The sequence below is a fragment of the Neopsephotus bourkii genome, unplaced genomic scaffold (assembly GCF_033783945.1).
Source record: "Neopsephotus bourkii isolate Nb327-2 ecotype Australia unplaced genomic scaffold, CSIRO-AGI_Nbou_v1 NB_1027, whole genome shotgun sequence".
Lineage (NCBI taxonomy): Eukaryota > Metazoa > Chordata > Aves > Psittaciformes > Psittacidae > Neopsephotus > Neopsephotus bourkii.
This window is the reverse complement of record NW_026901516.1, coordinates 2,262,362-2,290,000: the sequence shown is the minus strand read 5'-3', so window position 1 is coordinate 2,290,000 and position 27,639 is coordinate 2,262,362. Positions and strand designations below refer to the sequence as shown.

Below are 27,639 nucleotides of genomic sequence, written 5' to 3'. Positions count from 1 at the left end.
GACAAAGGGCGGCTTGTGCGGCTGTGTCGGGGCCGGCAGCGTCCCGGCCCGGGCGCCCCCTCCTCCCCCGCCCCGCGCGGCCTGCTGCGGCCGCCCCCCGCCGGGCCCCTCGCCGCCGCCGCCCCTCAGCCCGCCGCGGCGTGCGGTGTCGCCCGTCCGCGCCCCCCGAGGAGGGGGCGGCCGTTGGTCGCCTTTCCCCTCAGGAGCCGGGAGCCGTTGGGCTCGGCGGACAGGGGCTTCTCCAGGAAGGAGGCTGAAGGGTGGCTGTCACCTCAAATAAACATCTCTCCCTGGATGGGCGCGTTCCTCCCGGGTCGGTCTGTACATTGCAGTGAAGTTGAATAAAGCCTGGGTTGCGTCAGGTCAGAACATCTATAAGTTGTCTACTTTTTGGGGGCGGTGGGAAGGAAGGGGATGAGGCAGATAGGCTTGCTCGGCCTGGGGGGCTGCCCGTGCCCCCGATCGGGGATGTGTTCCCTAGCCGCTCGGTGGCTGGCGGCAGGCCTTGTTTTCTTCTCGGCTAGGCTAGCGTACACCAGGAGTTAAGTGCTTAGAAACCAGCGCGATCTCATAGTTAGAAAGCAGGAGCGGGGTCTGCTTTTATGGACTTGTACAGGAGGACCTGGCAAAAAGCTGCACTCTCTTTGCTTGAAACGACTCTTTCCAGGAGTTCCCTTTCCAAAGTCTTCATGTTGACTTCAGTGAGCTTTAGAGCAGGCTTTAATTCCTTTATTTTTCTTTTTCCTTTTTTTTCCCTTTTATTTTTCTCTGTTTTTTTTTTTTTTTTTAACTCACCACATATTTTAGAAGCGAATAAAGAGTGCCTTCAGTGTCCTGCTTTACCTGCTGCTGCCATCTGTATCTAGTTTACCGAAGTTTGTGCGGTTCAGTAGTGCTTTTGTTTGGCATCTTGTGAGGAACAAACGAGCCGCTCTTCGCTTACCTTTTAAAAATGATACCACAATGAAAGTTCTGTTACTTGGGCGCACACTTCTATCCTGAGCTTACCAGGGAGGATTTATTTACGTGCGCATGAGAGTTTTAGAGCCAGTAGGAGAGGGACCAATTAGCCCTATTTGCAAAAAGATGCTGGGAAACTTTAAGTGAAGGGTAGTCTTAGACCTCGAGGTATCTAAGTGCGAGGGAATAAACGTTAGAAATTAATTGGCAAATAGAGGAAATTGGTCTCCTGCTAGCACTGGGCATGTGCTACTCGTTGTTATCTGTTAGGTGTGTTACAGAGAGGGGGTTTGTTTCAAATCTCTTCCTGTAAACATCACACTTAATTGAAAACAAAAGATACAGCTTCCATTTTATGTGGAGGTATGGGCTTTGCCTTCCTTAAGTACCACCAGTAGCCTCAGAGTCCCTAAAATGAGAAAACAGCAACATTATGCGATTCAGATGGAGTAGCTTGGATTTGCTGACATTAAGCAGTTTTTTGAAGTCAGGAGTTTAATGTTCAGGATGGAGATAGTAGAGATTTCTTTACAGTATCTTATTTACTATTTTTCAGCTAAAACCAGGCAGTAAATCAATCATCATCTGTAATTATTGCTGCAGTAATTACCTTTGGGGAGCAGGTTATCATTCTAGGTGGCCTTTGTTCAATTATCTTTTTTGTTTTCTCTGTTTTATTTTTCTTGAATCATGTCAATTTCTGAGTGGATTAACAGCATTCTGAAAACAGTCCGATGGTAAGATTTCCGAAAGGGCTAATCATGGGGTTCATCTGAGAAGTTGAAAGATGCTTGCATACGCATAGCATTTAAATTCATTGATAAGAGCCTGCCCATCAATTATTACATCTTCATTTTCAGTCAACAAACAAAAGCTGTAAGTAATGTTGCAAGGAGAATTTCAACTGTAGCATTTGTTTAAATTCCTTATTTCTTAAGTATTACTGATTTATTCAGTGCAAACTATAGTTGTGCAGTTTAAAAATAAACAGTATTTTAAATAGCTTTTCTGAAAAAGTATTCTTTGAATCTATGTAAATGAGTTATTTAAACTCATGAGTGCTGTTTTACATCTAAATAAAATATGGAGTTACACATTACATTTCCAATTTGTCATGTACTTAGCAACCCTTTCTGCGAGGAAGATATAAGAGATATTTTTGATATGTCTGTCACTTTTGATAGCTTAATTTGAAACTTATATCTTAGGGGAATACTGATACAAGGCAGGTAAATACATTAAAACAAAATGACAATTGAGTTTTTATATTGAATGCATGAATCTAACCTTCATCTGAAATGGTGGGTGTTAAGAACTTGCTAATAACTATTTTTTTTTTATTTCTTGAAAATATAGGGTTTTGCATTACCCTGGTTTCTGTTTACATTCCTTTTCTATCTTTTTTTTTTCTTTTTTCTTTTTTTTTTTTCCCCCTTTTCCCTTTCCCCCTGTTTTGGTTTCTTGCCAACTTTGGTCTGACTGTCCCCCAGCTCTTGGTTAGGATTACATCTCAGATTTAGATCTGGGAAGGAAAAAAGACATAGCTAACATAAGCTAAGCCCCTTACAATTTAACAAAAGCATCTTCCCAAGGAAAAAATAAGGTTGTACTTCTTCTCTGTGAAAAAAGCACTGTCTCTTACAAATATACTAGAGGGTTGTGGCAAAAAGAAGACTCAAAAGGAGCCTTCAAATTATTTAACTTTCTGAAAAACTGTAGTTTGAATATTTTATTTTACTTCAGGAAGGAGAAATTAAAGTTCAACTGCCGGGTTCTTTTAGGGAGAGGAAGGATCAGTTGCATCAAACTCATCAGTCCTGACCTATATTTCCCTCTACTGATTAATTTATCCCATTTCCTTGGTTAGTTTCTGAAAGAAAAAAGAAAAATCTATTAGTATCATTGACCTGATCAAAATCACCTAATGCATTTGGTGGGGGAAGAAGGATAGCGGGAGAAAAGCAGGTGGGGAAAGATTAAGTCAGAGATGTGATATCCGAGTATAAGCCTCAAAAGAGTCACTGTGCAAATGAAGGGTGTTGAAGAAGGGCAATTGGTATGACTCCTTAAACTCCTGACACCTAAGGGCAGTGCTGTTCCCTAAACAAAACTAGGCTGGAGACCCCCTGTGATGAGAAAGCAGGGGAAAGTAGCTGCTTGTATCTTGTTTAACTTGGCCATTTGAATGGTAAACCTTTTTTTGTGACTTGGCATGCTTTGTAGATATCACACTTAGGTTACTGACCACCTTCCTTCTCCCTTCCCTTTCTGGTTTATGGGGTTTTACGTTTGGGAGGGTTTGAGGTTTTTCTTTTGCCCATACTACCTTCTTTTGGTGAGAAACTTTGTTTAGGAACAAAGTTACGAAAATATAGTCACTTGCAAGGAAAACCAGGTACTCCTTAGCAAACCGGAATGAAAATGTAGTCCTACTAAATGTTACCCCCAGGTTTCTCTAAGCTAAAGCCAGGTAGTATCCATTATGCTAAAATCACTGAAACTGATGATGTATGTGTTAGATAAGCCATCACAAGGAATCTAGAACAGCCCCACACATTTGATAGAAGCGCTGATCTATGAAAGTGATTTCTTTAAAAAAACAAGCAAGCCTTCCAAAAGAATATTTTGTTACTACTTCTAAGTAAATTTTTACTCATTGTAATTTTGCATTGCACATTTGACAGCAGAAATAAAATTACTGAATGTTAGTTTCTAGAAAGATGAGAAGGAAAAAAAATATTGGCTGTATTTTATTTATCTATGTTTTGCTTAAAAAAAAAGGCTTGTATCTTGGAATATTTTAGCAATCCTGGTATGTCTCTTAAAGTTGTTCCCTCTTTTTGAGGAAACGTAGGTACTCTTTCCATCCTGCCTGAATTTACCACTGCAACTCCATGCAAAGTGTTGGTGGCCTGAGTACAGGTACCTGTGTTCTAATGTGGCTTGTTTTCTCATTATAAATATGAAGCAAAAGGATGTTTCTTGTAGAGAGGTGCAGGGTTTGTGGTGTTAGTACCAAGGGAGGTAGAACATTAGTAGATCAAACCAAAAAATCCTACTTAATAGCAGCAGTAGTTCAGAGACAATCTGACATTCGGATCCCCTTCAAACAGTAGCCTTTACATTTGTGTGGAACTGTCAACTATTTGAATGTTTATTCTCAGCCCCAACCCTCCCTGGGTTCTAAATTGCATGGACTAGATTCAAAAGTCATTAGATTGTCTGCTGATTAGACTATAATCAATCCAGCATAAACAAAACCAGCAATTAGTATTGGCATGATTTCTATGAACTTGACTTAAAGTTTCAGTGTTACCGGTCCAAAGAACTTTTTCTGAACTGGACGCTTTCAGAAGCTGTTATTTTGGCATCATCATTTCATAGGGAGGGAGCAAAAAATTCATAAGATTCCATTTGGCCTGAAAAGCAAAAACATCTGTTTGATGCGTGAGTGAATTGCTGGTTTCTATTTGGCCATCCAAAAAAGGGCAGAAATTAAGATATCGAACATAAAAGAGTACATGAAAAAAATTACAAAGAGGAATTAAGATTAGGATCTTTTTATAATGCAGGCTATTTATAGTGTTTTCTTTCTGACTTGCCAAAGCATGCCCCAGCTCCTTTATATATCAAAAAACCCCCGTAACAACAAAAACATCCCTAACCTTTAGTAATATTCATTGACTTTGGCAATGCATACTGATATTGATGGTCTTGATTAGCTGTAGGATTACAATAATGTTACCCACTCATTTTGGGGGCCAGCATGAGTTATATTGACCATTGCACTCTGCTGCTTAGGAGCAGGTACTATTAGGAGTGAACATCTAAACGGCTACCCATTGTACAGCTAGCTTTCATAAAGGTGAAATCTTCTGGCAAAGATAATATGAAGAGGCTTAGAAGTGCTGCACGTTTGGTTTGATCTTGTTTTCCTGAGTTGCTGTTAACTTGTGTAACAAGGGAAGCTGTCAATATGGAGGCACTTATCTAATGTGTAGGATAACGTTATCCACCATGATCTAAGATGTCTCGAAAGGCTTTATGTTGCTCTGTAATTCATTCTAATTTACAATGGTTTAATAGCTCTCATTTCTTTGTTCTGAAACACGAGTCAGTATTTTGAAACTTGTGCATTTCGGAAAACAGGAAATCTTGCTTTTGAGTAATTGTATATGAGGAAAAGATCTAGGAAAGCTGTTAATGCTTTACAAAGACCATATGGATTCAGTATTTTTTCACAGAATCACAGAATGATTTGGGTTGGAAAAGACCTTAAGATCATCTAGTTCTACCCCTACCCTGCCATGGGCAGATAAAACACTGAAGATATTTTGAGCTGGTTTTTTAGATTGATTAATATATAGTATAAGTGCTGGTACCTTAAGACAGACCTATTAGTATCTTTTCACAGCTGCATTTTATGATTTTCATTGGTTCCTGTAAGGCTACCTGAGCATAAAATCAGTTGCAGCTGGGGATGGTGAAGATGCGCTGTTGCACTTAAATCAGCACTGTATATATATATATATATATATATACACATATGCATATATATCCTTTCCCTGAAGGGACAACATACAGAACTATGAAGAATTGGGACTGTTTTACTTGGTGCTGTGAAAATGTACATGTTTCTTTTCAAATACGTTTTGTAGTGTGTTATGACAAAGCACTGAAGCTTTTCAGTTGCTCTCTCTACAGAAGTCAGGTAGTGTAAGAGGAGCTTTTGAATACTTTTAAATCATAACGCAACATTTGACATAGGTTCTGACAAAAGATGAATGTGCAAACACTAAAAGAAGTGGTGAGATTTGTTTTTGTTTTAGCTTTAATTTTACACAACTTGGGTTCTATTTCACCTCAAGTATGAGTAATTATGCTAGTTTAGCAATTATTAGAGATGAAAGAAATTCTCTTAGATATGAGCCTCCTAAACTTCAGTAGCTTTAGCTTTAGCCAGGATAATGATCAAGGAATAGTTAGCCATATGCCTAGGGACTATGCTGTAGCAAAAAAGATAGGGCTGATCTTGGGGGTATCATTATTACAACATGTTATAATTAACATTTTCATCCAGCCCTCCTATTTTCCAGAAGAACCTATTTTATGTTCTTTAGAATCTGCATTAGTAAGACTGCACAAAATTGTTCTCTTCCAATGGATTTTTGAACCAGGACCATTGTCTTCTGTATTTGCAATATTAGTTAGCACTGGTTGTGCTTTTTTCCCCCACTTCACATTCCTTTGGTTTCAAACACATTTTTCACTCTATGCAGCAAAAGTATTGATCAAAAGATGTAGAGGATTTTTTTCCTCCTTTTTCAGGATTTAGTCTAGGTTATCCAAGTTCTTCTGGTGTGTGCACATTTCAGCCTTTTAGGTTTTCCTTTAGTTAGAGTGATGCTATGCATGCGATACTGCAACTTTTCTTTGCACAGCTGAATCCATGTAATGTCTACCCAAAAGGGTGGTAGGGTTGTTACTTACCAATTCTGCACAATGTAATAATTAAATTTTAGATTTTGGGGGGACATGTTTTCAGGATTTTTTTTTTCTCTACTCTTTTTTTTTTTTTTGTCATGGGAGCAAGTTTTTTGATGAAGTGATTCATCTGATACTTTCACTTTTAAATATAGGTGCAATTAGGTGCAATTTTTCTTTCTAAGGTTAGAATTTTTAGTCCTGCAAGATTTCTTAAAGTCATTTCTGTATCTTTTGGTATAGTGGCACTTCCCCATTCCCCTCACCTGCCCCTCCACTTTTTTCTTTTTTTTAATGTGATAGTGGCTTACTATGGTTCTTTAAAAATACAGTGTCAGTAGCTAATTAGCTTTCTTACAAACTTGGAAGTAATGCGCGTTAGTGAAACAGCCTCTTGGCTGAAGCAGAACACTTTTTTTGCCATGAGGACAAATGGGCAGGATGTTGATAGTCATGGCGTTAGTGTTTTCCCTCCTTCACATACCCCATTTTTGGAGAGCTCATTCTCTCATACAGGGTGATAAACTGGAACAGGAATTTTGTCCTTACCTAGCAGGAAGGGTAAAACCTAGTTCAAGACCAGGTTGGAGAAGGCCTTGGGTGATATGGTTTAGAGCGAGGTGTCCCTGCCCGTGGCAGGGGGGTTGTAACTTGATGATCTTAAAGTCCTTTCCAACCCTAACTATTCTATGATTCTGTGATACAGCTGCTTGGTGTTACACATGAGTGTGAAAAAACTAGACTGTTTAAAAATCTAAATGTCTTGGTTAGCTGCACAATAGATGGCTTTTGTACACAGTCCCTTGAAACTTGTAGTGCCCTTACTATCATTAGGTTGTGTTTTGCTTGGAAAATTTATTTCAAATAATGAATTCCTTAATAATTGATTTTTTTAGTTTGTTGTTGTTGTTGTTGTTGTTTATTTCATCTGGTAACCAGTCCAACTTCCATTATTGACTCATTAGCTTCTTGAAAGGAACTTTAAAAACAAAAATAAAATGCCTGCTGTGCTGCTGGACTGGATGATGGGGTGCAGTGAGGCAGTGTCCTTGGAAAGACTAGGCTATGCTTTGATCAACAAAACTTTCTCTGGCACTGAATTATGATGGCTGGGTTTTTTTCTTTTCCAGACAAAGTCAAGTGAATTTCTAACTCTTATAGTGGCAGTAGGAAGGAGGAGGGGGTGGGGAAGTTAATTATTTTCCACCTCTAAAGAATACAATTGCAAGGAAGGAACTTTCTGATTCACTGGTTCCAGGACAACAGGATGTCAAGATCCATGCCTGATGAAATGTTTTTGCTCTGAAGATGGGAGGAGGAAATGGGTCACTATTGGTCTGTGTGTGCAATCACTAGGAAAGGATTGCATTTCATAACTTACAAAGAGCTAGAGCATAGGAAAAGGTTGGGTTTATGATTTCTGGTGAATCTGTTAAGCAAGAGATTTGCTCACCAGATATAAATGTGAATCAATGAAGAAAGGTCAGAAAGTTCTAAGGCTAGGTCCGAAAAAAAGGACTTGGATGCTGTAGTACTGCAGCACTCAGTTTACAAGTGTCTGTTTGCCCACTGGAATAGTCATCTTGCACCAGGCACTTGCTTCTTTATATAATTCATAGGTAGATGAGGGGTTTATGTATGCCCTTTAAGGATAGAGTAGGAAAAACTTTTAAAGGATAATATGTCTTAGCTCCTCCCCTGTTCTAGACGTGGGTATCTTTATCAGGTGCAGTAGGGTATCTTATAGCTCTCACTTATCTGATCCAGCTTTTTGGAGATAGGGGACAGGTTGTTCCTTTCCTCCTGAGTTAGATGGAACTGAGTGGCTGTGCTGCTGCTCTTCCTTTCTCCTTTACTGAAGAGGGAAAGTTATTTGCTGTGCTAGGATATGAAGGCGGGAGTTCTCACAAGGAATAGTGCATCAGTGCTTGCACAGCAACATCTTGTCCTGTGAGCGTGAGTTGCCCTTTTATTTTTGTCAACAGCATTTCTCTTTTCAAATGCGTCATTAAGTATTTGTTGGACAAGAGATTGAGAAAGAGCGTTCATACACAAGACTCGTGGCTTTAGTGGCTCAAGTACCAGTGGACAAAGAGGAGACCAGGAGGGTCCTGGTCTGCTAGCTACTACAGTATTACTTCTAATGAGTTACTTCAATGAAACTAGAACTGGAGTCATTGTGTCCCACTTCCCATGTGGGTGCCCTAACCACAAGGATAAGGTATCATGCTAATTCTCCTTCTTTCTAGTTCAGTGAATATTATAGATGAGGTACAGCAGCCTCATCAGCAATGAATGAGTGAACCTCAAGTCTGAGGGTAAGTGCTCTTTGTTAGGAAGCTCATGACGTGGGTACGAATCCTTCAGATAGAGAAGAAAGTTGAGGTGATGCCACCCACATCCTGGGTGAGTGATCTAACTGGTGGGAATGGGCAAAATGGGGAAAGGAAGAGTTATTTCAGCCCACACATTTTCTGCCATTATCTTATAGCAATCAGGGAAGGGTATGTAAACTTTGAAGAACCAGCCTATAAGACTGCGTACAAAGCTAGGACTGGCAGGAGAATATTTAACCTTTCACTAGCCAGCTGCAGTGGGGCTTTGGTTTGATTTCAGCATTGAGCTGCACAGCACTGAAAGAGCCTGGGTGATAAAGCCATGGGTACTGCCTGACCTGAGTGGCATCTGAGCAGAACCTCTGGCAAGTTAGACGCAGTATCCCCTCACTAGTTTTTGGGATTCTAAGCTTCTGTGTCCTTTGGCTTTAGACCAGAGTGCCGTTTTACATGATAGAAAGTAATCTAGGACAGAGCAGAGAGTTTGAGGCGTAAGGATACCCCAAATCCTTATGAAGCCCTGGTGCACAATAGGTGGCGATCTCTGGTAAATCAGGGATAATCTCAATTGATAGGAGGTTGGTTTGTTTTGACTCAGATAAATGTATGTCTTCAGGTAATAGAGCTAAGACATGCATGTTGTTTTGGTGTTGGAATGTTGTCAGACAATTCGGACTCCTTAGTTTAAGTGCCTTATATTAGGCACATAAGTGACTTTTAAAGACAACTATCACCTCCAGTAACCTTTACTATATGTCCTCATAGCCCTTCCTTACATCACCTATCTTCTGTGTGGTGTTGGTTACTTTGAGGTTCTGTGATCCACATATCAATTTGATTCAAATTGCTCCCTCTTGCTGAGTTAAGGCTTTCATAGACGGTGTTTAATGAATTTCCTGTTTTCTAACCACAGCTGAAATACAAGCCTGTAGGAGTACCAGAAATTCTTAGTCATGTCCCTCTGAAGAGTAAGAAAGCTTAGGTGATCAATAGCTTCAGCACACTGAGAGGGATTGCTCTGCAAGCATTCATGTGAAGTACTGGGTTTCGTAATTAGGCTTAGAATTTATCTTAGCCTTCTAACTTCTGTTTTTCCTCAAAATGGACTGGATGTCCACTGTCACATTGTCAGGAATGGAGGATGGAGAGTACTCTGCTTAAGATAGGCACTACAGTTGAAAGTCCTGACCCTGGTACTAAGAATAATTCCCAAGAGAGATTTGCTCTTGCTTTGCCTGTTCTCACTGTGGACTTCGATTTGATTTGGGGGTCCATTGTAATGTTACATTGTGTGACAGAGAGTCTTTGAAATGTCTGGAATTTACATGAGCTTTGTAGAAAGCTTGAAGAACCTTTGCAGAAAGTTGCTTTTAAAAATATATCGTGCCATAATTAGTTACTTACACAATAGAAGTTAATGTAGCCGTGGCTTAACCTTGTTAAAAGATGCATGATTAGGGAGGCAAAGTTAGCATTCTGGACAGGATTAATTAACCTATCTCGGCTACCCAGAAAAAGATATCCCTCCACCCCTAGCTCTGGGGTTTCTGTAGAATCTTCCTCTGCTGAGGAAAAAGCATCTTCTGCCTTTTCAGCACACACTGTTGTAAAATAGGAGGTCTTTAGGCTGTCACATTTGGATACTGTCATCCGTGAGATCAAGGGTTGGAAGACTATCCAAAGGATTTCTTAAGCATAATTTCTTTCCACTTAAGTATATTTATTGCTTTTATGTTTATGTGCCGCCTAGGAAAATACTTTATTTTAGAAAAAGAATAGCATTTTCCAACCACTGCAGTCTAATTGGGAACTTGTAATTCAGTCTTTCTACAAGAAGAATGTTGGGGGGGGGAACCAGGCACAGTGTTGGGCTAGACTAAAGAGAGGAGTAAAAAAATATGGATGCTATGAGGAACTTTGTATTCTGAAAAAAAACTAAATGCAAGAAGAAAAATGCTTTATATAACAGGAATCTTTTAAGGAAAATAATCAGGAATCTTTTAAGGGAAATAATAATTTCCAATATCAAGAGAACACTGTTAAAACGTCAAGGGACATGGTTAAAAATAGGAAAACAGGTACGTCACAGTACAGAGGAAACTAAATCAGAAATACAAATATTCTTGCATATGATTAATTGGATTTTTGTACAAATTATGGCTACACACAGAACTGATTTTCAGTAGAGTTCTGAAATGTAGATATTTCAAATGTTAATATCCAAATATATTTCATTTTCACCTCACACGAAAGTCTTTGGGTGCATATACATTTTGGAGTCAAAATGGTAGTCAGGTTCCTGTCTAGCAGTTGATAAATGTATATTGATACTAGGTGAAGCTGTTCAGAAAACAGTACTCTCAGAACTACTGAGAACTTTTATGAATATCTGTTCTCTTAAAGGATGTTACGAAAGCAGTCTGAAATGGTTGTTGACTTCCAAGAGTCACCCACTGAATTGCTGCTTACATGTAGCATAGTCAAGTGTGAAATCCTGTGCTCATGTGCGCTGGCAAAAGAGTTTAAAAGGTGAGTCTCAGACCACCAGTGGTACCTAGGGAGAGAAGGAGGAGGAAGGTGTTGCCTTAGTGGATGATATGTTGATGTGCCGTGCTGCATCTAGTACTTCTCTGTGACTTGTTCAATTTGAGTTTTCTACCCTGCCTGAACCCTTGTGGAGATGTATTTCCACAGCATGTTATTGCAAAGTGCGAAACATGTTCAAAATCCATTGACTTTAATAGAGTTAGAGGATACTCAACACATCCTGTAACTAGCTCTTAAATTTGCCTTCTGCTATGTGATTAATCTATCTAATCATACTTAATATCTACCTGTAGATGGTGGCAGTATGAATGTCCTCTTGTTTTTTATGTGGCCATGAGGAGAGAAAAGTAGAGATACTTCCAGAAATCAGTCATTTATAGGTACTGAAATAATGGCACACACGTTTTATTTCTGTTCTGTCTGGATAACTCAGTAGATTGTGTATTGATTATGCTAATAGAGCTAGTGTCTCTATTACTTGTCTGCAGAAATTATTCAAACATGTAGATGGAAGATGCACTTGGCAAAGTTACCATCCTAAGAAAAAGGCTTTTGTGCAAAGATGGCCCTAAATTGAATTACTAATCATATGCTAATGGAACTGTATAGATTAAATATTGAATTATAGGAAATGCAAAGTGCAAGTCAAAAATATATATTCTAAACTTCCTATCTTGACAGTCATGGTTGTTGTATTAGGTTTATTTTCACATCTCTCCAGGAATAGGTTTTAAGAAGAATAAATCAATAGCAATCTATTTTTATAGGTTGGGGGGGGGGGGGGGGGAATATATGCAGCTTCTCCTGCTTTGTTTAACAAGCTGAAAAGAGGTTCAGGCATTTGGGGCAGTTTTTTTTTTCTTTGTTAAAATTTATTAACCCACCTAGACTAGAAGAAAATAGACTTTTTTCAATTATCTTTGGTTTTATTTTGTTATGGTTTGTAATAGTTCAGGAGCCATGAATCTTCACCAGAGTTCTCCAAAAGGCTTCCTTTTCAGTGAAAATGTCCTTTTTCACATTCCTAATTTTGTCCATTTCTTTTCCATACAAGGCTTTTCCCAGGAATCAGCCAGAAGTGACTTGTGTTCTTCCTTTGGGGTGCTGAATCTACTGAATAACTTTCCAGTGAAGGGGAATCCTGGTTACTCAGAATATGAATGATATTTTGCAAGCTAGAAAAATCTGTGTATATATTGTACTAACTTTATAGAATAATCTTCCTCCTTTGTAGGCTGACCATGTGTTCCATGAAGACTTCAAGCAGAAGGGGTAGAATCCTTATTGATCAGCAGGTGTTGCTGTAGAGCAGTCAGGAGATTAATTCTGTTTGGGACCTCTGTATCAAAATTCCCTCAGGTTTTCCTTATTGGCTGTCCTTGATGGTAGTAGTTTATCTGTTGGTTGGTTTTGTATTCTTGGTTTTGGCTTCCCCCCCACCTTAAAAAAGAATAGCTGGTCTTAATGTTGACATTCAGCAGCCTAAGCATGAGAGGTGAAGTGAAACCAGGATTTGCTTTGGATGCTGGCTGTACCCAAGCTAAAATGTCCTAACCTTTCACATAGACATAGCTTCAGTTTAGAGATACTTTTTTTTTTTTTTTTTGCAGTAATATTTTAAAACCTGGTGTCTGTCCAACCCGCAAGCTTTTATAGTGGGAGATAGAATTGACATGCTGGAATTCTGTTTTCCTTTACTTAGATATTTTAATTGCTCTCAAGAAGCGTGGTGCCAGGGTTGTGGTGATCTGGGCTTTTTTCAAACTTTTATTAGTTGGAGTTCCTGTTTGTATTGTTTTTCAAATGTTGTGCTGAGAAAATACATGGTAGGGACTTCATGGTTTGTTGTTTTAAGGAACAGCTAAGTCAATTGAGAAATGTTTCCACAGCTAACAAAACAGGTGACCTGTGGTCATAAACACGTAATTTGTAGGGACAAGGAATATTGTTGCTTTCATGGCAACGTTATTTCAAATGTATCCAGAAGTGCTGTTTAGCAGTAACATCACTTATTCATTGTTTGAATTCATAAAATATTGGTCTGATTTCCTAAGGTGGCGTCTTTACTAGTATTCTGTGTCTTTTCCCTCTAGAATTTACCTTACCTTATGCTAGGAGGTGGTACATGCTGTCATGAAGATGACTTCATTGTGCACAATTACAGTCCTAGAGTATCAGTAATTTTGATGTTTCAATAATAGTGCTATTTGTTTTAGCTGTGTATCATCCTTGTGGCTTTCTGTAGTTTCATTTCATGCTGGTGCTAGAGAGATGTTTTTGATTAGCAAAGTTTAAGGCATCTCTCTCCTGTATGGTTCTGTTTAAAGTTGCCTTCCTCTCCTGAAAGAAAATCACAGTATCACAGTATGTTAGAGATTGGAAGAGACGTATATTTAATGTTTAAGGGAAGTTAATGTTGGCTGCATGTCACATGACCTTTCATGGTCTGGTGAGTTTAACAGTGGCCTAAGAGGTGAAATAGTTTTCAGGGTCTGGTTGTGGATAGGCATAAAGTGGTAATTGAAAGCTTATCTGATTCTACCAGCTGTAGCTTACTTAATGTGACAAATACCCATGCTAGCTGGAGGAAGGATCTAACTTAATGCAGAGGAAAAAGGAGATGCTATTTTGTAGATCATTTCTGCTAATATTAAGATTTTCCCAATTCAGTGGGTTTTGTGGGGTAGTTTTCTTATTCCTTGTACTATATTATCTTCTGAATGAGGTTTTAATTTTCCTGACAAATATATCGGTCTAGTTGAATATTATCAGCAAGTCTTTTTCCTGTTGTGACCTACTTGGTTCTGTTGTGACTGAGAATCCTTGAGGGGCTTGAACAATGGTTTAGAAAGATGCTAACCTTAAAGTTACCTGCTCTGGTACTTGTTTCCTTTTTTAGTGTAATAAAGACGTAGTGGTCTGCTGTTGTTGAAGGCAGACCTCAGCTCTCTCAGAATTTTCAGATCCCTGCCTAGCAGGAAAGTTTTAAACAATGGGTTTCACAAGGCATGCACTATTATCTTTTCACATTACAAAACTGCATATACAAAAACAATGTTAGGCAGTATCCACTTTTCTTTTTTCTGTTTTAAGACCCCCAAATGTTTGCTGTACTTCTCAGTCAGTAGTGTGAAGCTGAGCACATTTCACTGCACAGTCACTTCTCAGTAGCAGTGAGAGATGCTGGTACTGCAGCTGGTGGCAGTAGATACGCAGTACAGAACAGCAGAAAAGATGAACTGCAGTTTTAGTTTGTATATACTTACAAGTGGAGAGTTGCTTCAAACAAACAGATCTTGTTTACTTTTTAGCAGGTGCCTGCTAATTTTCAAGATTCCCACTTGAGTATCAGTTCTTGAAAAGTTCATGTTCAGTCACCTCAATTCTATCTTGAAACTTAAGGAATGGTAGAGTTTTTAAACTGTCTTTCTGACCGAACTGGGACATGCACTGTGGTTGAGGTAGATAACAGATAAGTCTACAGCCTTTAATATGGTTTCTTCTTGAGGGATGGAACAGTGAGACATTTTTCAGTTCTAGAGATTGTTCTAGAGATTATTCTTGAGATCAGCAGCTGATGGTGGCATAAGCAGGGTCAGGTTGGGCTTCTGCAGATGGTTTACTGGGGTTTTGAGAGGGTCACAATAGGTGGTATCTTTTATTAACCATATACTACTTGCATTCCTTATTTTTCTTTATTAAGGAGTCTTACTGATCTGTACTGCCCTAGTGAAAAATCTTTCCATTTGGCTTAGTGTTTGACCATGTGTTCCCCAAAACTCAGCTTTACTTGAGCTTTTCCCATTGATTTATTTGCCTGACCAGTTTATTTTAGCTGTGAGGACTGCTGGGATGACCGCTTCAGAGTAACAAAGAAAATCACACAGTATTATTATAGCTGAAGTAGTGGTAACTTCGTGGCTGCAAAATACAAGTTCAACTGAAACAGTCAGCTCATAAAATCGTATTTTGTGAAATACTTGACTTACTCCAGGGCTGGGGAAACTATCAGATCTCTGTTGGTGAGAAGAGTACACTTACTAGCCACAGCTCTGGGGCAGGGATAGAGATTGTTTAGAGTCCTCTGGAGATTGTACTTGACTCTTTCTAATATATGCACTGTGTTTCAAGTTTCTGGTGTCCTAAGAGTGTCCTTATGAAAACTGGTGTTTTTTTTCTAGAAACTCAGATTCTAGAAACAACCAGTTGTATGAAGCCTTGGGGTTGGCGGAGGAGGAAAAGAGGTACCTGTGGAGTGTGTATATGTATCTCTTCTTTTGAATTTCTGTCTAGACTTATATGTGACCCTAAGTGTTGCACTCTCTTGTCCCAAGAGCCAGGAAAATTGAAAATTACCCAAAATCTTTGCGCTTTAACTCAGTTGCATGATTATAATTTTTTTTTTTTTTTTTTGAGGTCTGAATTCTTGGGAGTGGAAATGCTGCAGAAGTGCAGACTTTCCCCTTTCAGCTTTTTCCCCTGTGGAAGGAGAATGAATTATTTTCTCTCCGCTGTTCTCGAACTCAAAGAACTTGGTCTTTGGGAGAATAAAAAGGAAATGGTTCTGCCTTTTAGCTCTTCCCTTTTACTTTGGGAGAGTCAATCTTACTTAGGCATCGTATCAGAGTATATGAGAACAGCGCTCTCTAATTTTTCAAAGTAGCAGCAGAACGGCTCTTGTTAGGTTCACTCTTGCCCAAGTTTTGAATAGTGAATCTGACAAGAATTGTATTGTTTTTAGTTCTACTGCTCTGGAAAGCTGTGAGCCAAGGGAAAGATGCTGGCATGGTGTATACAGTAAAACAGCATGGGGTTAGTTCTCCTTTGCAAGGCTGTCTGCACTGCTGAGATGTTTGCTACTGAATATAGGATTATTATTATATTTTAAAGCTTATGTATGAATTAGCACACACACCTCTCCCGTCTGCCAGGAGAAGGCTTTTTCTTATCTGTGTGGAGCAAGTAGAATCTTAAAGCCCTGAATTATTCTCTCATTGAGTTCCATAATCAAATACAGTAGAATGCATTGAAGACAAATATCCCAGAGGAAATTTGATTTGCTTTTTTAAACCATGAAAACAATTTGGTCACTCTGTTCTCAGATTTGTAGCTGTCATACATCAGCATATTCTGTTTTGGTCTGATCTATACTTTCGCACTTTGCAGTGCAGCTTTTCTTGCCCGTGTTGTGCAAGCATCACTGGCTTTCAGAACTGAAGCTGGTGTAAAGATGCTTGGAACACTTCAGCTACCTACCTAACATCTTTTTGTTTTGTTTTGTTTTTGTTTTGTTTACCTTTTTCTGACAGTAGAAGAAAATGAAACAGAGGACCAGCAGGCAGGTGTGGGACATACAGCCGCACAGACTGGTAATGCTGAATTCCTTCATTAGTGCTTGCTTACTGTTTGACAACAGTGTGAGGAATCTTTGTATCGGGATGTTTTTGCAAAGCCTGCACTCTTCTTTCTCTCTTTCAGCATAGAATGTGTTCTTGGGCTTGCAATGGAAAATAACATTTCTCTATGCTCACCTTTCAAATCCTGAGAATTAGAAATTCTGTCTTTTGTCGATTAGGCAAATGAAAGGGAAATGCTTCTGAAGTGCAGCATGCTTTTCTTATTTTTCTTCTGTTTTTAGTTAAAAATAATCCTTCTCTATATCCCCCACATAAAACCCCACCCTACAGCAGTTCTGATAAACTTAAATGCTCATTCTAGTATCTATTTTCATATTTGTAAGATATGTGGATAAGGGTAATTTCTTTTAGGATTGTTTGTATGATTCTTTTTGTATAATTTCTTACCAGTCAGAGATTAATTAACATGGTTCTGAGAAAGCAAAAAGTACTTTGTAAAAGCACCAAAAAGTCTTCGGTACTGATTCCACAGAATTTTATCTGAAGAGCAGGACTGACTCATCTGAATGGTCTCATTCATTCAGCTGAGGTCACCTTTTGGAGTTAGGGCTTACTTCTTAAGGATATTCCTAGAAGGCCATTCATTTCTGAATACACGTAGGTAATTTGTTTGAGAACAGTCAGAGTTATTCCTCTTATTAAGGTGAAGAATGCATTTAATTCTTTCTTCAGCTAGAAGACTTTGTATTTCTCTTTTGTGCGTGTCCTGTGAGTTTGTGTTTGGTGCCTTTTTTACGTTCTGGTGGCTTTGCTCATAAACTATATTGTTTGAAAAGAGGAAACGAGAGAGAGAGCTCTTTTGTTTTTTTAAATGGGAGATTTCTCAAACTGTTCCAAATGTAGTTATGCCTCCATTCAGCTATCTGCAAACTTGAAAAAAAAAAAAAGCAAACTTGTACAGCTGTAGACACATGGAGTGAAAAATAGAGGACTTCAAAACTGGAGATCAGTATGACAAGGAATGGCTGCTTTTCTGCATTTTTGTCTTAAAATAATTCTCAATGGTTAAGTTGTCTTGCTGGTTATTTATTTCCCATCATGTCCTGTGTTGTTCTCTGTTTCTAGGCAAGATTTAACATTTTGTTTTTCTCTATAGCAAGAATGCAGTGCTGATATAAAAAACAAAAAACCTTCTGATAGAGCAAGCAGTGCAGAAGGCCCACACTGTGTACACACTGCCAGAAGTTTTTATAGTAATACTTTGTATCTAAGCTCTGGCTCTAACCATTAAATGTGCTTTTTATAGAGTACCAAGTTATAATGTAGTGCAGCTACGGCATATTAATCTTACTGCAGAGATTTAATGAGGCAGTTGTTTTGCGATGGACACTATTGGGAGCAGAGAGCGACAGAGTTTTACTTTACCACTGAGCTGAAGAAATATTCCTTGCCTGGTAATAATTATAACCACATGATCTAAGTTTTCCTTTCTTTTGCCAGCACTTTTCCATGCCGAAGTGGCTTGGAAGGAGGTCCTACTGCAAGGCAGTGAAATGGATTGGAAAGGAGGCTGTTTTCTTGGTAGTCTGATGTTTTAGTTGTGATTAGCTATGGATCCTTGTAGCATAGGCAGAAATATGTAAGATGAGTTTCAAGAATACAGATAGTCTTTGCCAGTCCACTGAGATGACTGTTAGATATTCATTACTTTTACTTGACTTTTATATGGGTTATAAAAAGTAAATGTGGTGAAACCTCATTTTTACATGGGCAGAATAGAATTTCTGCTGGTTGGCCTTAAACCGCTCCCATACTTGAAATTAATTGAAGTCCATGGCTTTATTGCCTCCAACACTTTTAAGCCAATGCAATTTTTCATTTTCCCCAAAGTTGCAGTTTTATTAGACCAAGTTACAGCAATAACATCCCTTATGAGGAGGAGGAAGAAGGAAAGAGAAGAACCACCTGCCAGGGAACATAGTAATGAGAAAATCATGTTTCTTTTAATTTCCATTTATAAATAATGTTAACGTAATCAGTAACAGAAGACAAGTGTTCTTTGTATTCTTGAGTTCTTTTTTATTTTATTCTTTTTTAAAGCAACTTAATAGTTTGAATTTATTTATGTCCCCAAAAAGCAACCCTCCTTTCCATACCGGATAATTTTCAGTGATCTCTGCCGACGGAGCTGATGTGTATATTGTTGCTGACATGTATTGTCAAATTTCAATTTGTGCACAACAGCCTCTGAAATAGGGCAGGAAAGCCTCTGGAAGTGACAGTGGCATTTGCAGATGTTAGGAAAGGTAATCTTACTATGAAAACAGTCTTTGTTGAGGGAATTGTATCTGTGACTGTTGCAGTTATCAAGAAGAAGGAAATGTGGGAGATGAATGACATTTGCTCCTGTATGCGATCATGAGCTTTGAACAGGAAGTTAAGGAGAAAGTATAGGTGACTGCATATTGCATTTATAAAGTAAGTTTTAGTCAAATCTTTCAAAAGAGCAGCTCAAATAAGACAGCTTATCAGTTTAAATAACTGTTTAAGGTTAGACCAGCTCTTCATGGAGGGTACTTGTTTTTGTGATGGAAAAGCTATCTATTTACAAAGCGTTCAAATGATATGTTCTCTCTTTAAATATATTTTTATTTTGGTGGTGACATCTCTTCACGGAAGTGGATCACAGTGGAAATGCATTCACTGAGAGGGGCTGAGACTGCCAGAACTCATTTCACAAAAGCTGTCATAGGCTAAACTCAAACCTAGGTCCCAGAGGGTCCCACTTAAGTGTTGACCTAAAAACAAATGTGCCAGTTGGCTGGAGCATGTATTCTAAAGTTGCAGCAGAAGGGAATAAGCTTGACTGACTTCTGTCCCTGTAGAGTTTATATCTGCAAATGCAGAAGGAGAAGCAAAACATTTATTAGTCTTAAAATGATTCTAATTTTAATAACTGGTCTCTAAATATGAAGCTTTAAATCAAGCAATTCTTTAGGCTTTTGTGCACTAAGGGCTGCATGTGTGCCTGTGTACGTGTGTGTGTATTGCTGAACTCCTGTAAAACATGTTTCTGAATAATAAGTCTTGAGAATTCCCTCCCCTCCTTTTTCTTTCCTTCAGCACCATACTTAGAGCAGAGACAGACACTACCCTTATTTTAAAACAAACAGTTCTGTAAACTTTATGTGCAGCATTTAAATACTCATGTTAAAATTCAAACCCAGTGCCCACATTTCCCTGAGTGCTGTCAGTTTTATGAGATGAAACTGGGAGCTTGAGCTGAACAACTAATAGTATGCGATGTGCACATGCTGCCTTCCAACAAGCGTTTAATGATGTTGGGGTCAGTTTGTGACAGTTAAGACAATTGTTGTCTTTATTTCTGAACTGCTTATAACCTTGTGATCTCCCAAAACTTTAATTAATCTTGCAAAATATCTTGGAAAACAAAGTGGCAGTGAAAGACAGTAGATTCAGATCATTCGACAATGGCTAAAATGCCATAAAGTCCCTTTATTTAATTAGCACCTCTTTTTGGTGTGTACATTTGCAGACTACTTCTCTGTTTGGAATTAGCTGCCCAAGTAGAAGTTTTCACTCTTGAAAGAGCCTTGTGAATGTAATCTGACATGTAAGAACTGCACTCTTGTGTACAGGCAGGACTTTTGCACAGCAAACATATTTTTGCCTTCAGAATGTGTTTTTTATTTTTAAAACTTAATCTGGTTTCCTCTGTAATACCATTTCCTTAAAATAAATTTTTCTCTTTACCCCTGTCAAAGAAATTCCTTGGTTTTGATCACAAGCCGCATATCATGAGGATTTCCTGACGTAGGTTGTTTCCAGTTTCTGCTTGCGGGTCCGCCTGTATTTGAGCAGTTGAAGGGCAGGGTGCAGCAGTGTGGACCAAAGGATGTAGAAAGATGACATGAGCCCTGACTTTCCTTGTGGGCAACAAGAGCACCTGTGCTTTGTGGTCAGTGGCAAATAAAGGAATGGCTGTGCGCATACTGCTGTAGGATGCCAAGAGAGGATTTAAGAGTGTTTTCAAGTGAGATCACCTTACTGCTTCTCCTCACCCCTTCCCCATTGCAATATGAATTTAGTATTAGCATATTTCCATTTCGCTCCCTTTTTCGCATGATCCTAATTAATTGCAACGTTAAATAAACTGGGCTCACAGATACCACCTCCTTTGTGTTGTGGACAAGAAGCCGACTCCTTTACACCTTGGGCTAAAGAGCGTAACATATTAAAACGTACTTGCACAATCTCCTGTTATTATGTGAGTTTGTTTTCTAGAATGACTTGTTTCAGTCTCAGCTCTCTCAAATATCTAAAAGAAAAGATGAGGCGGCCAAAGCAGAAAAGGGAGAAGTGGTGAAACACTTGCATTCCTTTTGCTGGAATGTACACAACCATTTTTCTTCAGTGTTTCACTTGTTGTGCTGTGGTTCCCAATGAAAAACAAAGTTAAGTGCCAGTTTGCTTTATTAGGGAAGACACATTGTTTTATTTCTGTCTTTTGAAGAAAGCTTTTAGTAAAGTGGGCAAAAGGTCAGAAGTTAAAGCTGCTCCATTCCTCAGAGGGAGAGGAAAAGTTCTAGACTTAGCATTATCTTACTCTGCGCTCATCATCTGCAGAATCAAGGTAGTGCATCAAGCTGTGTGGCTTCTCTGCGCATAGGGGATGGTGGTGAGTCTGTGCATGTCTTCCAGTGTAAAAGCTTCAACTAGGTTCAGGACTACTGCCTTGAGGCTAGAGCTGTCCTGCGAACCCCAAAATGCTTGTTAATGGGTCAAACAGACAAAGCCCTCCTTGTGTACTGTTTAGGTTTTATAATAGTCTCCAGTTTTCTGTCATCTGGCAAATACAGGAACTTTATTTGGTTTAAGTCATATACAAGTTCAAAGTATGTGTAGCATTTTGACCCAGAGTATAATCTTTCTAGGGCTTTAACTGTGTCAAATAGTGTGTGATGGAGTATTGGAGTGGGTTGTAAAATCAAGATGAATTTCATGTTTATGTAAATCAAATTTGTTAGTCTCTTAATTGTTAATTTCCTGTGAAACACTGTAGTTAAAAGTGAAAAGAAGTTCCTGCACAATCATTGATTTTATTTTTTTCTTTTCATTGAAAACTAATTGCATAGGTGGTTCATCCTGTCTTACATTGATCAAAGCAGCTTCTATAGCTGTGATAAAATTGACAAACCTAACATTGAAGTATGGAAGAATTGCTTGAATGAGAAAGAGAGCAGCATTTGTGGGAGTAGAAGGGAATTTCTCCTTTCATCGAGATTAAAAAAAAAAAAAAAAAGGAAAAAGATAAGCCTCTTTAGCTTATTTAGCAATAAAATCTAGTGTCCTGCTGGGTCATGCCAGATATGCTTCTTCTCATCATTACCACAAGAACCTATCTTGATTTTTGTCTTTTCTTTTTAAAGGTTGTTCTCTTCTTAGATGCCTGACGTCATGGTCTTGATTTTTCTTTCAGACCCTAATTGTAAACTAGAAGACAAGACAGAAGATGAAGTGCTAGACTGTAAGAAAAGGCCGGATGAGGGGGAGGAGTTAGAAGAAGAAGTTGTGCACAGCTGTGACAGCTGCCTCCAGGTGTTTGAGTCACTGAGTGATATCACAGAACACAAGATTAATCAATGTCAACTGACAGGTAAACAATACTTATTACTTTGTGGCTTTGTGCACTGTTCTGTTTGTGATTCCCATCTCTTCTGCTTCTGATCTCCCTCCTCCTTTTCAGTTATTTTATTTGTGCACTTGAATGCTTGGGTGAGACTTTTATAAACAGTTTCTGGGACAGGATTATACTGCAAATGGAGCACTGTAGTTTTCCTTAATACTGAAGGATATATGGATAATTACTGCATTGTCACTGTATTTAAAGTGTTCATTAGCTGTTGGTGCCTAACTGCCATGTATATTTTCTATATTCATGCTGTACAGCTTTCCATACTTTGCTTATACATGTATTTTCTTAGGTCACTTGTGAACGCAGAGGGTATTTGTAAGTTGAATTTAAGTGCAGCTGCATAATGAATGGATTTGCATGTTGCAGATCTGGGCTGGATCTTGTGTTAGCCTAATCCATTAACAGCAAATGAGTGTACAGTAATCAGTAACTGAAGGTTGAGAGGAATTAAGCAAATTGATAGAGGGGAAAATAAAATCTCAGCTTCAGTCAGAGGGTGGAACAGAGTGCTGATCAGATACTACTGAATTGAGAAGAGCTGCATGAATGGACCTGTAGCCAGTCCAGGTTCCTCTGAAAGGGTTGTAGACAGCCGCCTCACCAAGGAAACTGCAGGAAATCTGCTGAAACAGTTTTGCCCTTTAGATTTGTATGTCTTCTGATAGTAGGCACTGTAGGTCCAAACAGACTCAGTTTCAACATAAAGGTGTCTTTATTCTTTGTTAGATGGTACTTTAGTTTTAGTGCCTGCAGTGGAAAATGTATTAATTTTGCCATGCAGTTGTGTTTAAAAGCTTTTCCTTATTATGACTTTGTAAACAAGGAAATCCATCCTTCCCATTTGGGAATGTTTTTAGAAAGTGTACATGTGCTCATGTTTGGAGAGCTTTCAGAGTTATTTTTGGTTCCAGTAGATCCATAGGTTCCATCCTGGCAGGATAACATAAAAGTCAAGTAGCAGTGCTGCTCTTGAGGACAAATTTTGAAGAGAAGGTGAGCAGAAGAGGAGTAAGTGGGTAGGAGCAGTAGGAAAGTTGAGAAAGTAATGTGAATTTGTCAAATAGCTTTAATCCCAACTTCACATTATGGAAGGTGAAAATCTGCTACAGCAAATGTTCACTTTTATTAATATATTGCTTTGCCTTTTCTTGCCTGTAAAATGTTTTTCTAACTTCAGATGCAGCCAGTTCTGCCATTCCTTACTGCTGCAAACTTCTAGAATGTATTTGTCTATATTGCTCATGTTTTCTGGCAGCATGGATATTCCCCCTTGACTTTACAAAACTTTTTTTTTTTTTCCTCTCCTTTTTTTTCATACTTCTTTATTTTGCTCCTTCTGTGTTGAAAAAGTAGTGGCTTTAGCTTGTCTCTTCCTTCCCTCTCCCAGAAAGCATTCCCGGTGCCCCAGTCCTCTGTATCTCCCCTTTACTACTTCAGACCCCATTTATTCATCCCTGGTTTTTTTCACCTTGATCTGATATGGCTGTTTCTCCTTTCTGATTAGTTAGTTTCTGCCCCTACCTTGTGTGCTAAGTTGTTTCTCTACTTTAAAGCTGCAAGCAGAATGCACTGAACAGTGCTTGCACAGTTGGGTTGAGAAACTGAAGGAAAGCAGGAGGAGGAAGCAGTAAGTAGGAAGAGTCCTGGAGCACTGCTTCTGAACACAGCAATTCTTGCTGAGAGTTATGTTATTAAATAAGAATGGAAACAAATATACTGGATTAGTCATTTTGGGGTGCATGTGTAAAGACAGGAATACATGTATGATGTCAGAGGATGGAGGAATGAAAATAAACCTTGAAGGAAATTCTTTAACTCTCCTAAAAATACCTTTACCTCCTTCAAGGAAACTTGTGATTGTGAGTGGATAGAGATCAGACTGTTTGAAAGCTAATGAAGTGATTGAAAACCTAAACTGCACATCCTTCTATACTACTAAGTTGACAAAAAACCAAATGTCCTCTGTTTATAAATGTAGATGACCAAAATACACCCCTTCCTTGAGAGAGGGGTCTGGATAGAATGGCCAGAGCTGAGGATTTTGTCTTTCTCCAGAAAAAAATACTAAGGAGGTTGTTAGTGAGTTGAATTCAATGCAGGGTCTTAAGCTGCATGTCTGGCCTAAAACTAAGGACACAACCTTTAAGAAAACCTCATTGCTTTACATTATTTTTAGTTAATTAGTGACAAACAGTTGACAAGCTGCTTACCTTTCTCTTCTGAAGCACAATACCTATTAAATGAAAATAAGGATTCCCTTTAGCATTTTAGGCAAGTTCCCTGGTCTCTTGCCTTTTTCTTGGGCTTCCACCAGTGCCTGTGGGCGCCATGCTCAGATTCAAAGTCTTCAAAAAAAGCATGACTGTGTAGGTGTGGTTGCACCTCCCTTTCTCATCACAGTCTTCTGATGCAGCAGAGTTTTGCATAATTGCTCTGGTTGCTCTTGGGAGTTCCAGTGAAACCAGTAGGCACCCTAATGTATTTTGTCTGTCAGTAAGTTGTTAAAAGATAGGCAAGAGGTTTACCAAAATTGAATTTTCTCTACTATATTCTGGGGTTTGAGTCAACTGTATTGTCTCTGGAGGAGGGCAGAGTATATCATCTACCCTGATATATGAACTTTCCATCTGGGCCTGATCTCTGGTACTGAAGAATTACCTAACCTGTACATTATATAATGTGTGTACCCCACCTAGGTTAGTGGAAGAGGAGTATTTCTTAAAGGCTGTGAAATTTAGCTCTGAGGATCTTGAATTGCTGTTCTCTTGCAAAATTTTTCAAAGGAGAAGAAAAAAGTTCTCCCCAACTGGTTTCTTCCTGTAATCTGTTGTTTGACTTGAACTCATGTTCTTTCTCTAGAGGAGGGCATAACTGCTCTTTCATCGTAATGTGTGCACTATTGATCTTTTCAATTTGGGTCTGCTCCAATATCCATTGAAGTCAATGAAAAGATTCCCATTGACTTCAGTGGGGAATGGAACAGGCCCTTCATGAGCTATTTGGTAATATTTTTTTTGCTATCATCTGAAATTCATGTACTGAAGCTTTCTCAGAAAAGGTGATGATTTATTTATGTTAATTGCTGACAATTCCTGTGATGTTTGTGGAATACAGATAATGGATAAATGGGGAAAAAGTAAAAAAAAAAATAAATCTTTGAAATACTTGTAATCATGGGCAGATAAGATGCTGCACTATATTAATTTAGTCATTCCAAAAGATTGGCAACAAAAATGTAGATTTAATAGTGTTCCTGTCTGATGTTAATACTTTTTTCACTCTGTCCTTCCTGCAGCATTTCCATTTAATACTCATGAGCCACTTGCACATTATCATCCTCCAAGTTGTGTATATAAGTAAAGGATATAATTAGCATGACTATGAACCTGATGTCCTTCTAGTATGCATCAGTTTGGATCCCACTGTAGAAACATGCATGCAGGTTCAAATGTGGTGTACTACTGGTAAATCCTCAACTGCACATTCTCTCCTACTTCTGCCAACAGGAAAAGAAACTTAACCTTTTGCAATGCTGCCTTATATGCTGTTGGTAGGGCACAGTTTGTCAGATGCTTTCCCTAATCTTCTCTTTCTTGGCTTACAATCTCCTCTCCCTTCACAGCACATAGAGAACAATCCTATTTCTCAGTGATTGTACTCTGTGAAGTCTCCTCTGTACACATGAGAGCTGCCTCTCTGCTGCGCGATTCTGTCAGAGGCATTCAACTCAAGCTTGGTTCTTTTGAAGATCCTGTAGGTTGCCTTGGCATCACAAGTCTCAGCCGTAACCAAAGTAATACTAGAAAAAAGAGCATCTTATCATGCTGCCTTGCTTGCAGTCAGACACACAGTGAAGATGGCAGCCTAGTTGGCTGAGTTGTTGAATAACTCAACAACAATGGACATACTGGTACACAATCTTCCACCTGAATGTCAGTAGACCTAGTGTGTGTTGCAGGACTTCCCTACTAGCCCCATTGGCATTACAGGCTGTAAAACTTCCCCGAAAGAAGGCTACTGAATCATAGTACCTTCAAGACTAAGGGTGTTCTGAGGTAAAATAGATGAGATATTTCTCCACTGGGGATATATATTTTACCTTTAGGTGACTAGGTGGACTTAGTTTTATGCTTTGCCCTCTAGCTTGCTGCTGGAGCTTTCACAGGTTGAGTAAGTATGTCAGGTCGAGCTGACAGCCATACATGTTACCCCCTAAGTTGTTTCTGGTGTTGAAAAGGTTATTGGCTATAGCTGTGTGTCCCCTGCCAATGAGAGGATGCAATCTTGCTCTCTCTCACCTCAGAAATTCCTCTCAGAAGCCCTATGAAAATAATTCCAGCAGATATACTGGAGCCCAATTTTTCTGAGTGCTGCTCTCCATCAGCACTGGAGTATCACTAGGCTGGGAACTTCTAGCAAAGTCAATAATTCTGTGTTTCCAGTTATGGCCAAAGTTAATTTTCCTAGATACCATCCTCCTGTGTGGTTGAGAAACACATCCTTGCATGTCTAGAAATAAGAGCTTGTGCTACCTAACAGCTTCACAGACAGCATGCACCATGGGTGATCATGGACTTACCAAATGGCAAGGTAATAGAGATTCCACTGTAATACTTTCCTTCTCTTGCCTCTTTTCTCTTCTTCCTAGTGCCCAGGAATCTTTCATCTTTCTGAATGAGTTGGTAATGACAGAACCATCTCCTTCACTGGAAGACTTGAAAACTTTCCAGGGGATTTTGTCCCAAAGGATGTATGCAGTGCACAGTGAGACTACAAAGATAAATCTTGTGAGCACTTGGTGTCATTCTTTGATATCCTAGCTAGAGTTGCCCTTCCTGCTATCAAAGTAATCCTAGAGCTGCCCAAATACATTGCAGATCTTGCCATTGCTTTTTCAGTTTCCACTGCCTGTGTGGAGGAAAGATGCAGGGCAAGAGTCCTTGGTCATTTCTGCAGTACAGAGAAAAATCTGAGCTTGATGAAAGTGCTTCTGAGGACAAGGACTCTAAGAAGTTAAATCTGTGATGCACCAAAAGCATATTCATCTGCCTTATTGCAGTTAGTGGCACACTGCCAAGCACTGTTTGCCAAGTACAGTTACTTCACTTGAGAGAGTCACCCTGTTTCTTTTGAGAATTCCTGCACCAAGGACTGCATATGGATTTTACATTAAACAGTTATTGAATGAAAGACAAACAGTGCTTTGACTTGGGACTTGAGCTTAGGTCTCTTTTTTTTC

The 27,639-nt window shown here is 39.0% G+C and overlaps 1 protein-coding gene across 3 annotated transcripts in view; it reads left to right on the top strand.

Moving 5' to 3' along the window:
• Positions 1-27,639, top strand: part of ZNF521 (zinc finger protein 521) — a 231,862-nt gene that overhangs the window by 2,218 nt on the left and 202,005 nt on the right. Inside the window, exons 3-6 of one of the 3 annotated variants that reach the window (XM_061360529.1) lie at positions 15,509-15,571; positions 16,637-16,696; positions 22,185-22,361; positions 25,172-25,219. In XM_061360529.1, coding sequence (XP_061216513.1) covers positions 15,509-15,571; positions 16,637-16,696; positions 22,185-22,361; positions 25,172-25,219 — 348 coding nt within the window. Of the gene's footprint in view, positions 1-15,508; positions 15,572-16,636; positions 16,697-22,184; positions 22,362-25,171; positions 25,220-27,639 lie in introns of those variants that run through there. The other 2 variants (XM_061360528.1, XR_009726553.1) reach the window with 2 other exon arrangements.